Below are 24,115 nucleotides of genomic sequence, written 5' to 3'. Positions count from 1 at the left end.
ATAAACACCAACATGACGTATATCGTCTGTATTGCTGTAGTGTATTCTTTGTGGTCACACGGGCCACGCCGCCTGTCGGGGTGTTTTTGTGCATTAACAGCAGTAAACCGCATGCAATTTTATGGCTCAGCGAATATGCTTTTCAATATTTGTTTGGATAGAATGTTGTTTGGATTGTCTTTCTTTGATTTTCGTTATGAGAAAATAGTTTAAAATAAGAGCCGGCCAACGGCAGGAGTCCGTTAAAGTATGTCAAATGACATTGATCTTAATAATACCTGGAACGCGAACCCTACACTGCTGAGCCTTGCCTTGGTTTTTAGGACGATTAGATGCCAGCGAAACAAGTCGGACGTTGGTCGAAAACTAGATGTTGTGCACTGGAGTGTTCCTAGATTGTTACCAACTGTAGCAGAGTGTCATAGACGTTATCAGATAAAGTCTATATATGTTATTATATATTTTCTTCATCTAAAACGTTTTATTTCCTAACTACGACAAGCTGTTTGCAAGCGTTTCTAACCGTTGTCCCTCATTGTGATTGGTCTAATGCGTTTTGAATGAGAGATTGTATAGTTTCAATCAGTATTCATATATTAAATATGTTTACAAGCTTTATCTTTTTAAACCTTATCTTATATATGTCTTGTTTTTCGTGCATGCATGTCATGTTTAGAGCAAAGATTGCGTTAGGTTCTTGATCAAGATATTCGATTGTAGCCGCGAGGTTTTTCACTGCTGATTGCAAAACAATGAACTGGTGAGCAAAAGAAACTAATGCGATGCCAACGAACGACGGTATTCACTCCACAAATACATGAAGAATAGTTCAGAAGTATTTACATTAAGCGGTAAACCTGCCTTGTTTACCTGTGTTCACACAGCAAGCGCCGTGACCTGGAACACAGGCTACATACTGTATCACCTGTGATAATGTAAATAATGGCATTAGCGTTACGATAGCGACGTTTTTGACAAGACTAACGTCAGATTTCTGAGGCAGATGCCTGGAATAAAAACTGCTTTTCTATGGCGATCGGTACTCTTACACCAATCGGCAAGTATGAACAAGAGTCCCTGGTTATAAAACTCGGCCATCAAACTGGGAACGCTAAGTTTCTCTTCACGTTTGTGTGGACAAAAAGATCGCTATCTTTAACCTGCTATCATTTTCTGTCTCTAACATAATAACTCTTAACATATAAACGAATCCACAAAGCGAGCCTTTACAAAACTAGCCTGCTAAATCCCATCTTGCATTGTTTTACGTAAGTTATATCATTCAGAATAACACTATATATAGGCACCGTTGAGTTCGTATCGCGACAATAATTTCCCGACATATTTTACACGTATATAAATTTAGATATTTACCTTAAGTTCCTATAGTTTTTAATGTGTTGCGTAGAATGTATATCTTTCCAAAAACAAACTGCAACAATTTCCAACTCGAAGCACTATATACTCGAACTCTCGCCCTAGTCCAACTGACATAAACCTATGTGGCTTAGTCAAATCTTACCCAACTTCGCCTTATTTGCTTAGAATTAAACGGACACAAGTTTAAGGATTAACACGCATTGTCTACTTCCTTTTTTAACTTGGATATATACAAAAGAAACACAAGGTTTTAATCCTTTTGCATTAGACAGAGAATACTCAGAAATTTGAGACCGCGGACAGTATTTAATTTTCTCATTTCCGATAGATCGTTTTGTTATATCATTTGCATGGGTTTGCCTGATAGTAATGATCGCCGTGGTTTTAGTCTGATGCGGTCAGTTGATGAAAGTATCCACTTGTATACTAATGATTCTGGTTAACCGTAGAACAAATTTTACTACCAACATTTTGTGTTTAAAAACTGTTTCAGCACACCTCAGAACTATTATACTCGAATATAATTGTTGAGAAATAATTGGAGAATGCCGCCATAAGCTAGCTGCTCAATATCCTTTAGTTTTTTCGTGATGCATCAAAATAGATTAGTTTTACTTCCACCTCCCATATAGACTTGATCTTAACCGTTCTTCGGAGAGGTCCATTAAGTGTAATCTCTTATTGTTCTAAGTTAAAACCCGGGGAAAACACCCAAATTCCTCTATTTGTACCTCGATTTGTACTGCACTTATGACCAGTTGTTAATCTCAGGGCGCTCTCCTTGAATTCAGCGAATTCTCCACCGAATTCAGAAAATACGTGCAGTTCTTTTAAAAACTGGCCCTCCATATAATAGGGGGTCGGGCTCCTGCAGAGATAAGTGTACCTTCGTGATCCTATACAGGAATCTTGATCCTATATGATACAAGATCCTACATACAGGAAGAGCCTTGAATGTCACCCAGGTTAAATGACACAAAAGTAAAACCTCCTATATTTTAATTCGGGTCGTGGGCAATGAAGTCACAACCAAATAGTCGTAATTAAATGTGCCACCTCGAAGTCTTGGTGTTAATTGTGATCTCCGTCCTGTTTCCTGACGCGATCGTAAATGAAGATAATTTGAGTGACAGAATTAGTTCATCATGAAAACCTGATGTTGGTAATTTGTCTTTATGGCTTTTCCTTTCAGCCATAATTTCGAAACCAACTCATTAACGGACCGGTAAACACCGTAGGCTCTTTCAGAAGCACCGTAGTTCGAAAGAGAAACGCATATTTTTGATCTCTTGATAGAGAATATAGTGTCAATCCGCAGGATATAACTATTTAATGTTAAATATGGTTTCGTTTGATCTTCGTATGGTAAACATGGACTACAAATTCTTAATCTAACTTTGCCCTCCAGGGGAGAAGCGTTTAACAATGACAGATAAAATTAATTTAGTTCCTGTAATAAGCTCGCGTCAAGATAATATTGTTCTCTTTGATCATGCAAAACAAAAGAGGTGTAATAATGATAGCCTTGATTTATGTGGGCAAGTCAAACATTGTTCGAAATTTTTTGGCCAGAACTGCGAAGAATGATAAGAGCCGGCATTCCACTTCCTCCTTGGAAGAAAATATGATGTAACGAACATTTCGCACCCACGTGTTTGTTCCCACTTCCTACGGTAAAAGTCCAATCCTGTTTTTCAAGGAAGTAGGTGGTATGAAAGTGGACGCACCCCTTTTTGGTGACTTCGCCAAATTACATTTACGATTTATGTTTCCTCCACGAAAATGACATTGACAATAGTCACACCACTGCATCACGCATATTTGAGTTGAACCTATATTTCTGCCTTGATATCACTGGTTCTTACTAGTGAATGGGAAAAGTGCAAATTGTGATTTGCCTTAGAAGCGAAATAGACAAATTTGGCTTCCTAGAATATTGCTTTCAAGAGCATTGGTAACGCGCATGTCTATATAGAGTACAATTCTACTTGCGAGACGGTGGTATGCGTTTAGCCACGAAAGGTTAAACTTGGGAATATCTTTGAGTATATTTGAGTTATTTACAAACTGGCGAATCGTGGATAATTTCAATATTTGTGTGCCATTGTTCTTTGGAGCCCCACCAGCCGGAATTTCTCGCCCCCCTCTGCCCCTCCCTCGTGCACGGAATGTTGCTAGACAAAGGTTAATAATATTGGGAAACACATTTGAGTCATATGACTACATTGCATGTGGGAGAGTGGGTGGGTAGGTAAATGGAACGGGTTCCTTATTCGGATTTTTTTTAAGGGTTTTTCACGTAGTATATAACATCACTAACGTCTACCCGACTGTGCCAGGAGTTTCAACCCCACTCCTTCGCCCGGGTCAAATATAAATTAGTTTTCCCTTTTAAAATCTATGGATGTGCACTGCTTGAGTTGTGTAATAATCTAGGTATGTTTTTTTATCAAGATGCGTAATCGCTTTCACATGTGTATGCAAGTCATTTCAGATAAAATTAATTTAAGTTTGGCTTATTTTTTTAAACTTCACCTGTCAACCAACTCGTTTTGGTTGGGGGGGAACGACAACACTTATCGATGCACATAAATTTCGTGTGTGTGGTCCATATTCGGTACACGACGATCTACGTTTTTTTCCTAAAGACGCGCATATAATAAATACTCGTGTGAGAAGTTATTTCCGAGCCGCTGCCCTAACCGCATACCTCAAACACTTAGGATTTCGGTGATAAACAAGTTGGGACGACGCCGTTTTACTTAAAACACATACGATCATACAACTGCTATGTGCTTGGTTTTCCCTTTAAAATGCCTGGGAAAAGGAAACCAAAACAACTCTTTGCGAAACTTGTTTTTCTTTCATATCTGTGTAAGTTTTACCGCCTGGGGTGTTTCGGTAAAATAGTCTGTATTTGACGACATTTTTTATGAATTATTCTGATATAACTATCGGCCAGTTCGTGTCCTGTATGAAATTGCTCGATTTGTTGTACTTAAAGGTTTTTCTATGGTAGTTAAGATTCTAACAACAACAGTTTATCATAGAGTAGAACTTGATATAAAACACTGCCCGTATTTACGGCATTAGACGTCATATTGTAAAGGTTTTGTGGGGGAGCTTGGAGACGACAGCTTATTGTCGAATGATGAATTACTGCCAGAACTATAGAACCCACGTTTGTGCTAAAGATATTATTGTGAAATCTCTTATCACTAACCTGTTAGCGTAATTTTCTCGCCTTTATTATCACGCACGCGGAAATTATGCTAATGAACTCAAATCCACATAACATACAACGCGACCCACTCTCTTGTTTCGTGTCTCGCGAGTTTTGACTTGGAAGTTGTTCAGACTGTGCTCAGACTCAGTCGGCTTCGTGTGGCTTCTCCGCTTGTTTATAGACCACCGATGTTATTGATTGTTTTAACTGAAAATATGAGAAGAAGTTTGTCGGTGAATTATTGACATTAGCGCTGTGAGCGGAAAATTAATAAATTCATATGCTGTACACAGCTACAATAACTAACTTGATATTGCTTCGCCCGATGGGTGGTCAAAACCTACAGTCCCTTGGCTTAGACTAACATTCAAACTTCAAGTTGTTCACGGGCAAACCACGGTAACCTACTATAGAATACCACCTACACTGGACCACCACTATTGAGATATATCTCTTTCAGGCACAAAAAAGCAGATACCACACCATGAACTTTCTCGCTGTTTATTTTTACTTTTGTTTATAAACTGAGCCTTGGCGATTGTCATTTTTGGTCAAACGTCGCGTCGGCTCGGGTAATTAATTTAAACATATGTTAAATGCTTTCAGTCTTATCGACTGATCAAAGTTTTTTTGAGAAACACTAGACATCTTAATATCGTGCTTCAACATGCCAAGGGCTTTATGAGTGCTATCTAGTAAAGTAAACATCGTTGCTTGGTCTCCCGCAGCCGATGTTAGATGCTTGTTTGCTTTCAAAGTACAAAAAAAAATCGTCGCCACGTTAGCCATTAGAACCCTAAATTTAATTATGGTAAATGCGCAACTGTCATTCAAGAGATTAAGTTAGGATAAACCGTTTAACTCGCAGACTCTTATATTTGCTACGGCGTTTCGATAGGACAAACAGCTGTGACTATATGTAAACCTAACTCACAGTCCCCGAAAATGAACTATTCCAAATTATTCTTGCAAAGGTCGTGCCCTATCTGCGTGTCTTTCAGTGTTATCATGCACTGAACTGACTGAAGAAAGCCTAAACCAAAATATAAGTTGAAACACCGGCTAGTTTATGCACCGGACTAAATTTTTTAAGAGATAAAGAAAGGACAATTCCTGATTATATATGCTTACATTTTTCACCTCATCTTCTCAAATGTGATGGCTAGGCTAGTTAGATATACATTTCAGAGTGTCTCTTATTATATGACGAATTTAGCAGCTGGAAACCTAAACCATAGACCATAGTCATATGTCTAATGGATGGATCTTTCAATTTCATGCCTGAAGTAGATGTTCCTTGTAAACTTCGCTGAGTTATCTCTGGCCTTATACGGTATTGCATATGTATGAGATAGGGATAGTTATCATTGGAACCTAAGAACCCAAACTAAATTTATCTCAGTGGATTCGGTATTCATTAGTTCATATCGTTCTACATCAGTACAAATTGTTCTTGTCAAGGTCGTGGTAAGGGTCATATCTTATCTTGACAGTACGGATGCAGAGCTGTTCACGTAACAACCAAATCATTTTTAGCAAATTGTCCTTCCTGGCCGTATAAGGAGGCACAGAATCTTCCATTTGCTGAACACCACGGTCATAACAAGACCAATGAAATAATTTAATGCATGGTAAACTAATTTGTACAGAGGACAAAGAGCTAACAGTCAGATGAATTGGCAATCAAAATATACACCATGCTTATCAATAGCACAATTACCGAGAGATTCAATAATCTGCGGAACAGTATCGTGATTGATGAATTACTACCACAGGGGGCCCTTCCGATACCACCAACATTAGGTATACGCATTTGATTGGGACCGCGGGAGATGGCGTACATTAGACGTTCGTGTTTTCTTTGTACAGAACATTGTTCGAAATTTTGTGTCAAGTTTCAAATAATGGTTTGACTGATAGGTCTGCTTGTGAATGCAAGTTCTAGAAGTTATTAATTCGTCGGCCATCAAGAGGCATTGTTTCTGTGTATACATCACATGAAGAATGCGTTTCAGAATAGTCACTGGGTTGCTTTATATCCGCGTGTGGGAAACGTCTTTTGATCTGGTTTATTTTAAACCATCATCTTTTGCCTTTGTAAACAAATAAACAACCGCATGATCTAAGATATGGTCCTCTGAAAAGACAAAACTGTTTAGAACTGGTATAGTCTTTAGAGCAAAAACAGTATTATAAAGTTAGTTAGGTTGAATTCGTTTAAGACGAAAAACTCTGGAGCATAAAAAGACATCCACGCTAGACTTCTACGTATGAAACAGCTTATAATTAACGAAACTAAATACAGTACAAGCAAGGTTAGAGTTCGGCCTAACTTCATCTCTTGACCTTGGCAAACTGGCACACAAATCCGCTAACAAGGAATGGCCTTATTATGCAATCTAGAACATGCTATAGAACTACCAATATCACTATGTCAATACTGGTATTTCTGAATATTGTATCTGATCACCAGAACAATGATCTCTAAGCACATAAGCTCCAGCTTCAATGTTTGCAGGCCGGAGCCAAGGATTATGTTACTCTAAGTGATATGTTTGTCAATGTAAGAACTGTGTAATGAAAGAGAGTTAATTAGACGCATTTCTATAAATATCATCATTCTGCATGAAGACAAGGCTAAAAATTGTGTTTGTTCATTGAAAGATGCCTTCAAAATGGGAACTAAATTCTGGAATTAAATTCTAAATTCTGTTCAGTTGAATACTCATGTCAATTTTGACAGACATGGATGACCTACGGTGTATCAGTTTTTTGCTGAGATGTTCTGCTATATGACACCAGTTTTGTACAAAATTAGCACAGTGTAAACTGACCTGACCTGCTCTTACTGTAAATGCGATCGCCGTTGGGCGATCGAGCAAAACATGGAAGCAACATATTTTATATGCATATAAAGTGGATTATAATTAAAAGCTCGATGGGCGTGTAGAGCAATTTTCTTCCGTGTATTTTATATCATAAAAGTTTGCGAGGTAAATCGATTTAACCTTGCAGGACCATGGTGAAAGTACAACAGCTCTGCCTAATGTTTACACAGTATATAGAAGTAATAGAACACGCGCAATAAATTCATGCAAAGGGCGCTATTCAAACCAGTTTTTGAACAAGGAAAATTGCTATAGCGTGTACGGAAACGCTCAGTACGACACCGCCCCGTAATAAAGCCCACGGCTTAACTTAATTGTGTGTGTGCTTTGCCACTGGAAACACGAAGCAATCATTTGTCTTTCTAAGATACCGACCGTAGAAATAGTTGGTTTTTTACGTAGCAAAGGCGCTCTTTTTGCTTTTTAAACGACCTATATGCCCTCTGAAATTGACGTTGAAATTAATTTTAACTCTTTCCGAAAGTTCCTGATTGAAGTAATCAAACGTTGGCAATAATAGATGCAGGTTGTTAAAAACATGCTTCTTGCCAAAATGCAAACTAAAATAGCATGGATGCGTGCGACTCAGAGATATACGTAAAAAATTCGCAGGGTACGCACCCTATGAGATGCGTCTACCCAGGAAACTGAAAAGCGATAAACATCTGCTGGAGCACGCTGGTTCTGGCAGTGCAGAGGTCGCATAATACCTGGAGCTTTGACCACGGATAGTTTATATTTGTTGAAAAGTACTTGTTGAAGAGACATAATTAGAGGTATATCAGTGAAAAATGGCGTGAAAACGTTTATATACAACACGGGGCAGTCGTTTTATGACGAGGGATGTTTCTAAAATTTGCTTTTCTTTCCCGTGACAATAATCGCCTTGTAGTGATTCTGTTGAAAGAATATAAAGTTGAAATTATATAATATATGCATGCAGGTTCCGCCTTATGCATGCAACAGCACAAGGCGTCAGCAAACGCCACGCAGTTTAGCCAATGCTAATGCAAGGTTTTCTGTGTGGACGAAAAATTGGCTAAAAATGGTAAACAGCTGCTTCAATCCGTTACTTTTTTTCACCATTTTACACACAAATACATACTGAATCCCACAGATCGGTTTATTCTTTGGCTATTTAGTAAGAACTACTGAAATGCATTATATTTAGACTATTCCATAGCTATATATCTTTGAAGAAAAACTACAGGATACCCCGTATTATATAGTTTCAACCGAGAACTTTTTTACTATAACATCGCAGATATTTGTAAATCGCTTGAGGTGCATTTTATGACATTCTGAGGACCGCATCGCTTTCAAGTTCAAAGAAACAAAAGACTTAAAACCTGGATGGCATAGAAATAATCCAGCGTAGATGTTTTTTTAAACCTGCATGATGTAGCCATTCAGTTTATAATTTAGATTCAGACTCCATAGAAATCGAAAGTAGCCGCGCTTATTTGAAGTCATTCAGTAGGAACAAGAATCGTATATAACAACCGCTTTTGCATCATATCAAACTTATTTCTTCTTCTTTTTTCACTGATGTTCAAGAGACATAAAACATATTCATTTGCACGTATGTACATTTTATCTGTTCCTGATATCCGTTGAAGAGTCAGTTATAAAAACACGTTAGTATATCATATCGCTATATAACACTTGTCTATATTATTATATTCTTCTTTTTTGACTTGTTTGAATAAGTTAAAACGTTCTAATATTGTGACATGTTCAATTACGACTTTATTATTTATATTGATTGACCGTGTTGGAATATAACACCTGCGCTAATAAATCCTCAAAACATTCGTCAAAAATTTGATGAATTGTATTTTCCCCTCTGAAAGTCATTGTTAGCTCCAGACTATAGATATATTTATTGCATGCCTGTATCTAAATTGAAACGCCGGAACAGTTTAATTAGTGACATTTTGAATTATTAGGTTTTAATTGACATATATATATGGTCTACATACGCGCAGCTAAATTATATATGAACGTCAAATATGCGTGTATAAAGCTAAATTCGTGCAAAGGAAGCATATAGTTTGACAGATAACTCGACTAGCTGTATAGAACCAACCCTACCAAAAATGATGAACATGCATGAGTCGATAAAAAAAGTTATTGCGTATACCTAGGCTCCTAGCAGTCAGTCAATTAATTTCCACCACGGTGGCCTGTGTCGCTTATATGCATTTGCCAAGTACGGCGCTGTGTGGATGCATTAACTTTCATCAGGCTTTTATTAAACATTCTTTACTGAATACACAAATAAAACTGTTTGAATTATTGCCATAGGTTCGTTTCCATCCGCTTACGACCGTATATCCATCTCATCTTGAGAATCCAGCACGCACGTACGCTAGCTGTTAGTGTCTACAGACTATATATATAGTGTGTAACGACGAATTGAATGTATTACCGTGCCGTGTGTGTGTCTAAATTGCAGGCCTTAAAATCAATAAAACATTTTAAGCTTTTAATTCAAAGTGCTCTTTCAGCAGGGAATGTGTTTTCAGCGGGTCCAAAAACAAATGCAGACCACAATAGTTTATATTTTCCACTCCAGATGTGCGATAGTATATCTCATTCACACTTGTTATCGTCTTTTAATTACAGGTCTTTAAGCTAAATATTTTACAATAGCTGCTATGGCATTTAACTGTTCGAGTTGCCCGACAATTGCGACTTAAGCCCACATATGTTATAACCTCACGAACGGCCATGGCTTTGGAAACTAATTGTAGCGATGATGCGATCAAGACGCGCGCTTAGTGACTTCTATAGACAAGTGCTGTTGCTAACTCCGACAGATTAACTTTTTATTGCATCACATATATTGACGATACAAATTATAACTGCTAAGTGTATTTAATATACATTCAAAGTATACATAAGCTCACCTTCTAATATATAAACTCGTTATTTGTGGTGAGGGTTCTCTCAGAGGATCTCAAAGATAACGTTGATCTGGAACTTTTCCTCCAATGCAAATAGATAAGCAAATAGATAAGATTCCGTCAACGCGACCGTCTTTATATAAGTACTATCTCCTCAACACTGTGTCCAGCCCACTCCCCCCGAACAATACTGGAATCAAAGCCAATGCGTCTAGGCGAATTCTATAGCTTTGCATGAAATCCTGACGGCCGTACAATAGATGGGCGAATCAAGAACTGCAGTCATTCTTGCTGGATTGTGTCGGCCTCGCTTGCATAGCGTTTGGACATCGTAATTCAAAGGGAATGTTATTGGTTTTTGAAGTTGCCCCCCGCGTGTCAGTTGATTAATCTCCTATATGAAGGGATGCGTCTGTTTGTACATGTATTATGATGTAGTGATATTGTATAATTTATACAACCCGAATCTACGCTGAAGTTATGCGTGTGTAACTATTTTGTAACTATTTAAGGTGACTATATATGGCGAATACAATGAGTTGTGACTGCATGACAAAACTCTGAATGTTCTCGCTTCAGATCTTTTATATACGTTATATTTCACAAAGAAACGGCCGGCTTTTTTTTCTTTTGACATTTTGACACACGCAATCATAAAGACACTCGCGCCTGGTCAAGAGTTTGAAAGCATTACTGCCTTCATGCATGACGATAATTCTTTCAAACTGAAGTATATCAAAAGATCATACTTACTGTATGCAAATTGAGTTTTGTTTAAACTGAAACCGTGCACGAATTTAAGCTTTGCGTTGGTTTTTGTCTTCACAATTTTAGATGGAATCATTTCTCGCGGCTCTGATTTTGTTCCAATCATATTTACTGCGAACATATTGATGATGGTATATAATTGTTGTTATCGAAAGATAAATCAGAATTTGTTCATGATCATATATGTCAATTAATATAATAATGTTGAATGTCTAATCTGTTTTTAAATGGTTCTGCTAGGCACTGATCTGCAATAGCACAGGATGGATAGAGTCGCTATTATATTGACTCAATCGTCTCAATGACAAAGATTTTGAAATCACTCAGGATATTTTCTCATATCTGCGTGTCAGTGCTTTCTTAAGTAAAAAGATTAACATCATGTATAGTTTTCTGGCGGTAACAGTTTCGCGCCATCCAGCTCTAATATTCATATCAATGGTCGTTAACACTTAGTGCAGCTTAAGTCTTCGATGTGATAATTTGAAAGATAATTGCATAGGCATTACAGACGCGCTTAAAACTAACGCCTCAATAGAGAGAGACATGTAGACGATCTCAAAGTAGACATTCGTCTAAGAAGGAAATCAGCTTGGAGGGATTACGTGCGCGATCATGGATGCTAAACTTATCAAGCCTAAACCAAAAGTAAACATGGTGATTACGTTTTCAATTCGCATCTAATTGCAACCCAATCATAGATTAGAACATGTCGATTTTTAACGTTAAGTAGCAACCCATTAGCACGAAAATTAAGGTCCATAATCTCATTGAAACTATACTCTATATCGTATATACTTAAGTAGCCGAAGACCAAAGTCTCCATGCATGTTAATGAATATTTTGAATTTGAAATACTACAAGTCATTAAAGCTATAAAGACCAGCGTGGATGCCTAGAATTAAAAACCCGAATTCTAAGACTGTTTTCCTTGCAATTGGAAGTTTGTAAGGTATTATCTCTATTATATAGGTTTGCAGACCTGCATGGTTCTCACAGTCAAATGGCTTGCATGGTCTTAAAATATATTTCCTTTTTCTCTATTTTTAGTCGATACTTTCTATGTCTGTAGTCGTAGAGCGCATTTCCTTCGGAGGTGTGAACTCTATTTTCTCATTGGTAATTGTCAGATCCTAATTGGCTCTCTTTAAAAAAAGATCCTAAAACATTTATTATTGTTTCCTAAAATACACATTTACCGCATTCTGCTAACGCCGAGCAAATGCATGCCCCTAAATGGCTACAGTTCAGTGTGTAAACACAAATATATGATAACCTCTTGAAAATGAACATCATGCATGTATTCACGAGATTTCGACATAAAAAACAACAACTCTTGCGCAAGGCAATGTCGATGGTATACCAATGGAAGAGAGTTGACAATGACAAGAAAGAGTTTGCATGCTCGGAATTTTGTAAACTTTTCTGTCCTGTATTTTGTCAAATACTTGATGTTTTTATGGTGCAACTTTGAGTTACCAACATATAGTAAGCTGAAAAATTAGCTTGACCACCGTGGTCATATGCTATATTCACATAAGCAAATATTTTTATGACATAAAAAATACTCTAATCCTATCCGGTAATTTCTTAATTCCAATCGTAAACTGCGACTTGAAGGTTGTTGAGGTGTGTGTTTACATGAGTTTGTATCGTTGCTAACCACGTTCCACCTGGGCTTCAACTTTTTCCATCAATGCAATATCTGATAAGCCCACGCGTGTTTTAAAAATGTAAAGATATTTAAGACTTTGTTTATCCTGGTTTCAGAAGACTCAGCCCTGACGGCGTGCAGTCTGGACAACTAGGAAACCACGGGATTAGAATATTCCATGGTCGAATTTATAAATATATGTGGATTTTTTTAAAACCGTTGGAAAACATGAGTGGTGCCGATGGTATGGTTGCATTGTGTTGGTTATTTTCTCAGGATTATCCGATCTAAATGCCTATAATCTTTTATGTCAATAACGAAATGTGTTTAACCCGCAGGTTTTTCGTTAGCTGATTAACTCTTGCGGTGAAAGCAACTTTTGTCCATACGAGACATTTATGCTGCATTGTATTATAGAAAGTAAACGTTTTAAGCATATTTAGTGGGAAAATCAGAAATTTAACTTCCTCAAAATGTGGTTCAGAGCCTCATGCAACTTGCCCCAGGTGACAACCATGCGAGGTTATCTTTTTATCATCTGTTAGGGAGATTAGGGAATATAATACCTCAATTCAATCTGATGTTGTACTCAGTTTATTTCAACGAAAGCATGATTAAATAACTAGAGGTAGTATACATCGCCTTAAAGTTTCAGATGACCACTTTAAAAGTGATATTCCAATGGTGTGGATATAATGGTGTTGCTTTTAAGTATGAATGGTCAGGTGGATACCTCGTGCTCAGAGGTGGTGGCAAGGTTTATCGTCTAAAATGTGAGCTACCTTAAGGTGATCTGATGTAGACTACATGCAGAATTTATTTTTTAGTTAAGCAGTGTTAGATCACGTCAAGATGATATATATAGCGCGCAAATTCTTTGATGTTGATCAATAAACGTGATCTATGTTGGATCACTAAATATAGATTCCTTTCATTAATGTCATGGTACTTTAGGTGATCATTGACATTGATTCGAAACGGTTGTCTTCGTTAAAATGATCATGCAAAGATGGTGTATATATACATATTCTCTCTCACACACTTAGAGAGTTCAAAGTTTACAGTTACGAAAGCCCGGTATAGTCTTTATTAATTTAGCTTTTATGTAAAACTGATTTCCTAATTTTCGTGTATACCACGGTTCAGTGTTGGATAGAAGTTCATGGCCAAGTCAAGCAAATTATTGCTAGATCGTTTATAGATAGACAAGTAGTACTGATATATTGAATACAAAACTATACATTATAATGATGTCTGTCTAATGTCTGTTCTCCATATTAAAAGCAATTAGAATACCTTATATGAAGTTTTAATAGAAATCTTTCTGCTTTCTGCGAGTTTGAATCAACCGAAGCCAGCCATAACGTAAGCTTTTTCCCTTCCCTCACCTTCAAATCGAATCCGTATGATACACACTGTCGGCTTTTGTTTAGTTTGACAGTCTCTGAATAATGTTTGTGACAATTAAGTATGTGGTTTCTATCGTTTTCCGGCACTTTTCGAGTTGTGTTTGCTCTAAAAATACTTTGTTAGCTCTGCTGTTAATTTCTGTGTACGTAGCAATGTTTTGAAATCCATTTGTGGTAAGGTTTGTCAACTTCTCTTTCGACAACTCACTATTGTTTTGAGCCGGTTTAAGACCTTTGTTCTTCAGCTACTTTTTTTACAAAAATGAGATGCGAATTTGAAAAGTCTCGAAAGAAATTAGCCCCGCAGTCAATTAATTAACGATCCAGTATGTGGGGATAAATACATACGTCGATCCATATGAAAGTAATCCAAAGTAATTTGACAAAACAGAAAGACTATACATCACAAACCTCCCTCAGCACGAGTGTTAATTCCGGTTGAATTATATATAGATCTCCGGGCTATAGTGTCGTGTTATTCCATCTTCCTTTACAACGTTGTAGAAAACAATGCATGTCAGACTGCCTGATTTGATATACTATATTGCTAATTCAATTTAGTTTTGTCTTCTTCAGTTCTTCAGTTTAAATTCGAGATCATATTGGCACGAAAGATTCGACCGAAAACGCCACTGCTTGATATATAAGTGATACAACAACCACATGGCGTGTGTTTTTTTAAAACTTCCCAAACCAAAAAGTATGGGGAGATTTAGGTATGAGTCTGCTCGAAATCAGTTTCACTTAATTCATTTATTCCACTTAGTGGTCGAGGTTTTTCGGTTATTTGAGTGTTGATAAGCTTGACTTTCAATGGACGACTTTAATTGAATTAACTCATTGATGAGCCTTCTTTTGATGTACGGTTTATTTATGCGAAATTGTCATCGTGCTAATTTTGCCAGCCCATCCTCAAAAAATTTGAGGTAAACGCGACTAACTACTACTATACAGGCGTCCAACTGACCCGAGCCCCCCTTCCCCTGTCGACAAATTTTTCTGCGCTTTTCGCGGATTAGATTTCAAGGTCGAATTTTTTTAGGTTGTCGACCCCCTGGTTATCGCGACACCCCCCCCCACCCTAAGCGCTTCGATTGAAATTTTGATAACGAAAAGCAGGCTTTAGATATAGAGGTTTATGTAAGATGAGGAGAAGAGTTTTACGCCGAACGTATAAAACACCGTGTAGAACTTAGTTACATGAAAAATAATCGATTCGTATAGATTCTTACCGTGATTTTCAACCTCAGTCTCCCTCTCTAGATTAGATCACGATTTCTTTCGATTTCTTTTGTAAACAAAATTCACTCTTTATCGTTAATCAATTGTCCATTTAATACGCCTTTTTGGCCAGACAAGCAATAAGCGAGCCTCTCTCTACGGCAAACCGGAGTTGTGTTGTATATAAGCGGCGATAGGGACGAAATATTACCGAAACAGCCAGTTCTGAGCAACAGTTTGGTATGCCCTATCTTCTTGAGTGCTTTTACTCAACTCATATGACAAGAATGATTCGAATACGTCAGGTTATCTATCATGATCAATTTTGATCTTATCGCGAGTGTATAGTAATTCCGGAACTGCATAGCTGGCGCTTGCCAGATGTGTTTTGAAAAATTGTTTAAGAAAACGTTTGTCCGCAAATCATGTAGTTCGTATGGTATATATGGACATATATATATGCAGGGAAGCTCAGTTATGCCGGCGTGGAATTTTGTACGTATACTACTATAGTTTGCTGATATTCTAAATTCTGGGTTGTACAACGGCTGGATAGCGTTAAGCACTCATGATGATATTTTCAATAGCTGTAAAATGCTTGAAAGCAATGAAATTACAGATATGACGTCAGTAGTTCTTTAAAAGGAGGTGCAATCTAAACTATGAGAGCAATGAAAGAGCAATTTCAGAGCGATCAAAATAACGCTATCCATCATCCATACAGCTCTCGTTCAACCGGCCCCTGCATGATTCGGTTTTTTCTCAGTGAAACAGTTGTGCTCAGTTATAAACTCGGTTATTCCTGTAGGAAAGGACCATGCACAGTGATGGTAATATAACATCACACTGATTCACACAAAAGCCAAATCATGTTTACACTACCGTTGGGGTTGTACGATTGCGCAATCCACCGGATGGATAGTGTTGTTATTCCACTGCTGATCTACCGTTAACGTTATACTTCGGTTCTTAAAATAGGACAGCGATTGGCGGCAGGCTTCCTTACCATGTGGTAATTGTACGTGATGCGAATGTCTTTCACACAAATGTAAGCGACGAAAAGTTATTGAACATTCGTTCGTGTCATTTTAACATCATTTTAAAATTCACTCCATAGAGGTATTTAAGGGTACGAAAATAAGGAATGATCTCATTGGATCTGACGCCAATCTACCATTAGTCAACAGCCTATTAAAACGCTGTCTACTGATTTAAAAAAAAAACGATCTACAGGGACGTATATACCGATCAGGGGGGGCGGCATTCGTGCAGTTCTCTGTCAAAATGGTCAGTAATTTCATTTTGATACAGAATCTGTAGTTGTCAGCTTTTTTTGGCTGTTGATCTGGACTTCATGGTTTGAATTAACTTAATTTTCTTGCTTTCATTTGTTTCATAAGAAAATTGATCCAAAAAACTTAAGTATCAAGTTAATGAACTGTCAATCGTGATCTGGAAACGGATACTCTACATTTGACTCGTCAGCTTTGTTTTCAGAGAAGGCCAGTGCGTGCAGTATGGGAAGACTTGAAATCTTCTTTTGTGGTTGTTAATTAGTACTTTTTGTCTGACTAAATTGAATGATAATTTATCAAGATACGCCGCAAATTGTCCGCTATAGTAATTGCCTTCAATGAGTTAATGCATCAATTTTGATATTGACACATACAAGATACTAATGGCCTTTATCAATGGATTTATCAGACGAGCGATCAGATAGATTTATGCGTCCATGTTCTGAAATTACTAATACGAAGGTCATGTGAATGTGACCCCCGCGTCTCCTGGCATCATTCCATGCTCTATTCTTTCCAAATACCCCTGCGATTGTCAAGTCCTAGCTACTGAATAACTTTCCTATCAATTGGCAAATCTTATGCCCAGTTTCCATTCAGTCGTTAGCTGTCGTTACATGTCTTTCCGAGTCTTTAGAATAATCGTGAAAGACCGATAACGAATTATGGGAAGAATCATGTCGTTTCCTGTCTTTTTATGTCGTTGAGATAGGAGCAACACTATCCGAGCGACACGTTCGTTTTCTGTTTCTCTCAGTCGTTATCGGTCTTTCACGATTATTCCAAAGACACGGAAAGACATGTAACGACAGCTAACGACTGAATGGAAACTAGGCATAATCCGCATTATAGCACAAAGTGTACGATGAATTATAGTTACTAGTTAAATTTTGATTGTTCTTTCTTTGCATGCGTTAATGAACAGGGTGCATGATGACTGGCCTTTTCTGGCCTTTCTTTAAGGAAGCTAAGGAGGTTATATTTAGATGACAGCAAACAGTTCTGCAAGAGCTCATAGAAAATCAGCAAATATTGAAAAGATCATGCAATAATCTATTTTCTACCTCATGCACAAAGCATAAGTCTTTTTACAAAGAAATATAGAAATTCAAGGTGCTGAATATTGAAAATCAAAATCAAATATACTTGTGACGTTGGGGGAGGGCGTGGCACCCCCTTCTTTCCTCAGACCCTCTCCCCCCCCCGAAAATTTTCAATAGTTCTACAGCGAGTTATTCACGCAGCTTATAGCTCGGCTTATAGATCACACACATTCCTGGATGTTTTGCAGTCACAATATTTGTTGAACATATCTATAAATCTATCTTCGAGTCTAATCTTATCTCTTCACATTTTAGCCCGACAGACCAGTACATATGATAAATGGTTGAATACAGTAGAATGGAATCTGCATGTACACCAATCAGATCTGACCTTAATCTAACGCAAATCCTGCTAACTTTGGGAGTTTGAGTTGATTTAGCCGTATGAACGCATGCCTTTCTCGGTATAACTGGAGGAGGGAAGCCGCTGAGACAAATTGAATGCTTTTATCAGTAGAACCGCTTTGATAAATCTGCGCTGAAAGCCTTATTACCAAGCCAGAATATGTGACTTAACCATTAATCATGCTGAGCTAATTGCCTATCAACCAAGAGAAGATTCTATATACTGTGTGAAAAATTTTTCGACGTTTGTGCTGGATTGTAATTACGAGTTCAAACGGGCCGTTTTTTGTCTTCATTGTAGTGAACCGCAATAGACATTACCCTGGCCGACATCCTTAGTTACAGGCCACCTGCCAGCATCAGTACTTCATGTATTAGGCCATTTAGAAAAAACGCTACTCGCCCTTTCTAATGGTTTTTAAGCACATTACGATCCTAATGAATGATAATAAAAGATTAACCAGAAAAAATTAAGTAAACTCTGCCGAACTAAATATTTTTATTCACCATTAATCAAAGTGTTAAAAATGTCAAATTGCTGAGCGAAAATTATTTTTGCAAGATTGACTTTATTATAGTTACCATCATTCGAAAATCGAAAGACTGAAATGTGCATTTATAATTCTGAACTTGCTCATCAGTAACAAGCCGGAAATATCTTGGATGATTAGTTTTATAGTTCAGTTGAATGAAACAAGCAGAAGGTGAAAGGATTGAGATACCACCTTGTTGAAAACCGAATTCGAGAAATTACGATGTTGTCATTTGCATTCGGTTTTTTGTATAACGTCATCGATAACCCATTAAAAAGAGCCCCGAAGCCATAGGAAGTCCATATTTGTGTGATCATTTAAAAGCGAGAAATTTTTCTATAATTTGAAATCATAATGTCTCTCACGTTCAACTGACCACAAACCACCGACAGTACTTTGTAGAGTACCACCTACTGCATACATTATTATCCCCTATTCTGGTAGTTCAGATACATGCAAGGCCGTACAACAGCCGATTTATTTTCCATTACTTTCACATTCTACATTTCCGGCTAAATGAAATTTATGTATTTATTACAGGCAGTCGGATATCAACTTTTGATATATACGTTTTTCATGGACACACGCTACTCCAGGTATACTTTCTGAATACTGCATGTGACTGAGTGCTACGGTTTGACATGCAATAGGGAAAGTTACAACAGTAACTGTTGTGCAAAATTATACACATGAGAGCAATACGGAATCCCCCAAATTTATACTCATTATACTGTATAAATAAATATAAATTATAGTTATATATGTTGCGAAATTAAACTGACAGCTTACCTTAATTCAAACTGCATGTGTCAATTCGCCTGTGAGGATCGCGACTTTCGGTTTTAGGCTGTCGGTGGTAAGGACATTATCGAGGATTATTTTCAGTCTTGCCTGTCGGAAGGCGAAGCTTGTTGAAACTGTATAATTATGTACACTTAGACACATGCATGCATATGCAATCTAAGACCCGCTGTCTCCTTTGCACAATCAGACAAAGTATTTGTCAAACACGCGGAACTAAGGCTAAGCGATTTCATCGGTTAAGCACAAAGACCCGAACGTGAGGTTAGTGAAGCGAACCTACATGTCTAGATCTGAAGGACATCAAATATTAGGCTGGCGTGTTACATAAGACGCTTTTTAAAAGTATCGTCAGTAAATCCCCGGCTAGAAATTAAATTGAACAAATTTGCTGAAATCCAGGACCAGGTTCAGAAAAGCTGTAATTTTACACAAAATGTATCAGATCTATTCACCTCCACAGGCGGTCTTTGCTATACAATAGTGTTTTTGTGCCTACGGACCTTTGTGCAAGTCTTCGGTGATGATTTGATAACTGTATATTCTTGTTCGGCTTTTGAAAACCTGGCGCCCGAAAGAACACGAGCCTAGCCACAAGGTCTGATAATCAGATTGTAGATTTTTGTGATAGCCATATTTTCCCAAGCGATTATGTTTTGTCAAAGCGCCGCGATTTTAGAGTAACCGAAAAAAAGACCCTTTTTTGCAGATCAGCTACAGACATACTTTAAACCGAAATATATATATATAGCAGGATGCATGAGGTTCCTATGAAAATTGAAACGAAACTATTACTGCATGAGCTTGGAGAGTATCGATTGATCGCTGCACCGGTAATAGCGGTATAACATCGTGGCATATTCTTGGCCCTCTCTTGTTTATCCTGTACATAAACGATCTTCCAACATCCTTGAGTAACTGTGATGTGATGATATATGCTGATGACACTGTAATTTATTATAGTGGAAATTCCGTGAAAGAGATCCAAGATAAGGTTAATGAAGATCTTATCAAGTTAGCATGTTGGTTCAATTCTAACCTCTTAACTCTAAATGTCGCGAAATCTAAATTTATGATGTTTGGAAGTAACCGTTCCAGTAAGTTCCGGGATGTTCACAAAATTACAGTTTATGTCGGAGAAAATCAACTGGAAAGGGTTGAGTCATTCAAATATCTTGGCATTACAATTCACCAACATATGAAGTGGGCTGATCATATTGATGAAATTAGTAAAAAGATAAATCAAAGAATCGGTTTAATACGAAGAATAAAGACCCTTTTACCCGTCTATGCGAGGAGAACCTTGTATATGAGTTTGATAGCTCCGTTATTCGATTATGCTGATACTGTCTGGGGAGACAAAAACAATGACACTCTAATGAAAGCCCTACAAATTCTACAGAACAGAGCAGCAAAGATAATCTTGGATAAGCCAAAGTATAGTTCAGCAACCGAGGCACTTACTCTCCTTAATCTACAACCCTTATTAGAACGTAGAAAGTCCCACCGTCTTACTGCGATGTTTAAGTGTTTAAAGAGTGAGAGTAACTTTCCTGTTGACTTTGTAATGAACAATAATATTCATAGTCATTTTACCAGATCTAGAAATAATATATATTTATCGAAGGTAAAAACTAATTGGGGTAAACAAAGGTTTGTCTACCAGGCTGCATGTGAGTGGAACACTTTACCTGAGAGCATAAGAGACTGTCAGAGTTTACAACTTTTCAAATCTAGGTTATGAACGTTTTACTATTCGCACTTTTTAACTTTTTAACTAGTTTTAATAGATGTAATATAATAATTGTATTTTAGCAGGGCCCTACTGAAAACCGCTTTGGCGATGTAGGCTCACTGGGTAAATACTGTTATAATAATAATAATAATAATAATGATATAATTCCACAGAGGATGATATTATGCGTGATTGTTGTTTCTGAAACGACGATGAACTAAAAGGAGACTCCAGTTTTATGATAGCATTGAAAATCATCATATTGTTATCTTCACAGCCTGTCAGAGTTGACTTCGTGTTTTGCGTATGTGACTAAAAATGACGTCAAAACAATGTTTTTGAAAATTAAAAAAAAACTTTTAAAATGTTGAATTAGAGAAAAACGATATTTTTGAGAAAACATTCTGATTAGAAAAGAATCATTTGTAGAGCTAGAAGGGAGGCAGAGTCCTTCTATACAATGCCAAAGGGTTTAGAACATTCAACTCAGACTACTGGCCACCTTTGAGTTAATAGAAACAATTTAAACAAAACCGAAAAAACTCCTGTAGGAATGTCAATGAAAATATATTTATTTTGAAAGACTCGGAATTAATATTTTAGAAATGCATTCGCAGTTTTCCGCGTCCATCGGCATCGTCACATGCGCCATTTTTATGCTCTTTCTTCGACATCACAGTTGTCTGTATCCCGAACGGTTTTTTGTTTGTTCATTTGTAATTTTCATTTAGTATTATTGTCAAATTTCAGCACCCTTCGCCATGAAATAAAGTTCAGCCACGGCAACAGCACATGCTAGAATGAGGCCAAACATGACTCTCTACATAAAAGAAAGGGAATTTACAATGATTTATACAAACTATGGGTAGGTCAATACAGTCTAGCCACGCACAAAAACGGTTATAAATCTCATTAATAAACCTCTGGCTCTGAGGAAGTTACTGGATTTATATATCCAATATATCATGCAATTCTACAGTGGGTTTTTTTTTCTTAAAAAGCAGTTCAGGTCAAGGAAAGCCCGACTAAACTAAGCTTGCGCTATACTTATTACTTATAACAAACATAACAATTCCAAGTTGGACTCGTTTGTCTTACCAGGCCAACATGCGTGAATGCATATTGCGAACACATATAACCAAACACAAATGTCCCACCAACGGACAAAACAAAATTTACCACAGAGGTTAATTGTCGACTTGTCGAACGAACTATGAAAACAAAAAGCAATGTCTGGCTTGTGATTATGGTCAAGAAGTATAGTTGTCAAAGTTTTTATATCACTTATTTTAACATGCAATACTGCTGGCTGATAACTATGAAAGGACCTACTCTCTAATCCAACAGCTTTTTTCTCTTTGTGCAAAAGCTTTAAATAAAAGTATTAATCATTAGTTGGCAATGAACCTGTGGAAGTGCCTGATTTGAGCAGTTTACTTTGTCAATCCATTTTATTCTGTCTAACACCTTGCAATTTTACTGGTCAGTTGAAGGATTTTTTATGGTGATTCTCAGGTGACTGTTTAGACATGGTCATTTCAATTTTAATTGTAATTTTAATCTGATTGGGGGAGTTGTGATCTGAACTGCACCTATTAGGAAAGAGGGCATGGTCATATCTTGCAGCTCATTCCCCCTACATTGCAAAACATAATTCCTTGTACAGCCAGTTAAAAGGTTTCATTACCATTGGTTTTAATACCAAGTTCTTAACCTTCACACATAAAAATCTACCTCTTTGTCAACATTTTTCACCATGGCCCGATATCTTAGTTCATTTTGCTTTGCCTGTAGTTTCTCTAGTCGAGCAACTAATTCTGGACTCTGGAATAAATATGAATCAACATTGTGTCATAAGGTGTGTTATTGGGTAATATTGGTAAAGTGCTTATTGTGGTGTGACGATCACTACCAATGGTGATGAACATTGGTGGAACAAGTGGTGATTATTGTGTGATGGTGATGTTGGTGGTGGTAAGTTTGATGGTGTATCTATATGACCAGTGATGGTGATTACCATGCTGTGACAGTTATAACAATATGGATAGCTGTAGTCATTGTAACCTGATACAATATTGTAATAATATGGTAGTATATACCATATAATGCTACCTTTTTTGCTTCATGGATTGGTTCAATGTACAATCCACTGCCTTCCATGAGTTCATTCAAATATATAACTTTCCCAGCTGCAAAAAAAGGCTGTCTCTCAATTACGCACGAAATGCGCTAGGTGTATTCTGATTTTCTGATGTAGTAACATTGAATCATAGACATAGAATGGCACTTTCCAATTATACCATTATTAGCAAAAAGTTGGCTGGAATGTAAATCTGTCAATTTATTTCAGTGCGTATACCTTTCTTTAGCGTTTCAAATACTTTTTTCACGCTCTTAAACGGAATAGTGTTACAATTTCTAGTTTTAACTTCATCAACATGATTGTTGCTATAAACTGATGTGTTCGAACTATCTCCACTCCTTCGCCACATTTGAAGCTCATTTTTCAACTCGTTTGTTGTTGAATCCAACCCAAAGACCTCTTCGATTGCATCTCGTAAACGGTCTGTTAATATTACCTCGATTGGCATCGAAATGAATGCGCAGAAATCTATATTTTTACTATTTTGAGATCTTATTGTGTTCCATATGTTTCGATCATTCTATTTCAGAATTTTAATGAGTGAGAATTACGAGTAGTGGCGACAATCTCCGACACATTTAAGGCGCCTGGGAACGAGGCTGGGGTAATGATAATCCTGTAAAAATAAAGGTAAGTTTAGAATTAGATAACTCAAATAAAGGAAACATTATTAAGACAAAGGAGATGACTCAAAAGAGAAAATTG

At 37.2% G+C, this 24,115-nt stretch overlaps 2 protein-coding genes across 7 annotated transcripts in view; both read right to left on the bottom strand.

Moving 5' to 3' along the window:
* LOC114518384 overlaps positions 1-19,611 on the bottom strand; it is a 33,453-nt gene extending 13,842 nt beyond the window's left edge. Inside the window, exons 1-2 of one of the 5 annotated variants that reach the window (XM_028538363.1) lie at positions 19,521-19,611; positions 4,604-4,813 (exon numbers count right to left, since the gene is read on the bottom strand). The gene's annotated coding sequence lies outside the window, so the exon portion shown is untranslated. Of the gene's footprint in view, positions 1-1,374; positions 1,392-4,603; positions 4,814-10,406; positions 10,559-14,121; positions 14,138-15,466; positions 15,637-19,520 lie in introns of those variants that run through there. The other 4 variants (XM_028538362.1, XM_028538364.1, XM_028538361.1 and 1 more) reach the window with 4 other exon arrangements.
* A 2,307-nt stretch (positions 19,612-21,918) lies between these two features.
* On the bottom strand, positions 21,919-23,925 carry LOC114518357 (transmembrane protein 199-like). 2 transcript variants are annotated; one of them, XM_028538336.1, is made up of 6 exons: positions 23,627-23,925; positions 23,380-23,456; positions 23,002-23,091; positions 22,600-22,636; positions 22,366-22,478; positions 21,919-22,087 (listed from the first exon to the last, which is right to left on the bottom strand). In XM_028538336.1, exons 1-6 carry the CDS (start codon positions 23,856-23,858, stop codon positions 22,007-22,009), a joined length of 630 nt encoding a protein of 209 aa, XP_028394137.1. In that variant the 5' UTR covers positions 23,859-23,925; the 3' UTR covers positions 21,919-22,006. The 2 variants fall into 2 exon arrangements, with proteins under 2 accessions (XP_028394137.1, XP_028394138.1); XM_028538337.1 differs by having other exon boundaries at positions 22,447-22,478.
* Positions 23,926-24,115: the final 190 nt, after the last annotated feature.

Source organism: Dendronephthya gigantea, unplaced genomic scaffold, assembly GCF_004324835.1.
Source record: "Dendronephthya gigantea isolate DGI-Jeju-01 unplaced genomic scaffold, DenGig_1.0 000010F, whole genome shotgun sequence".
Lineage (NCBI taxonomy): Eukaryota > Metazoa > Cnidaria > Anthozoa > Malacalcyonacea > Nephtheidae > Dendronephthya > Dendronephthya gigantea.
Note: the sequence above shows the minus strand (reverse complement) of the source record. Positions and strands in the feature narration are given on the sequence as shown.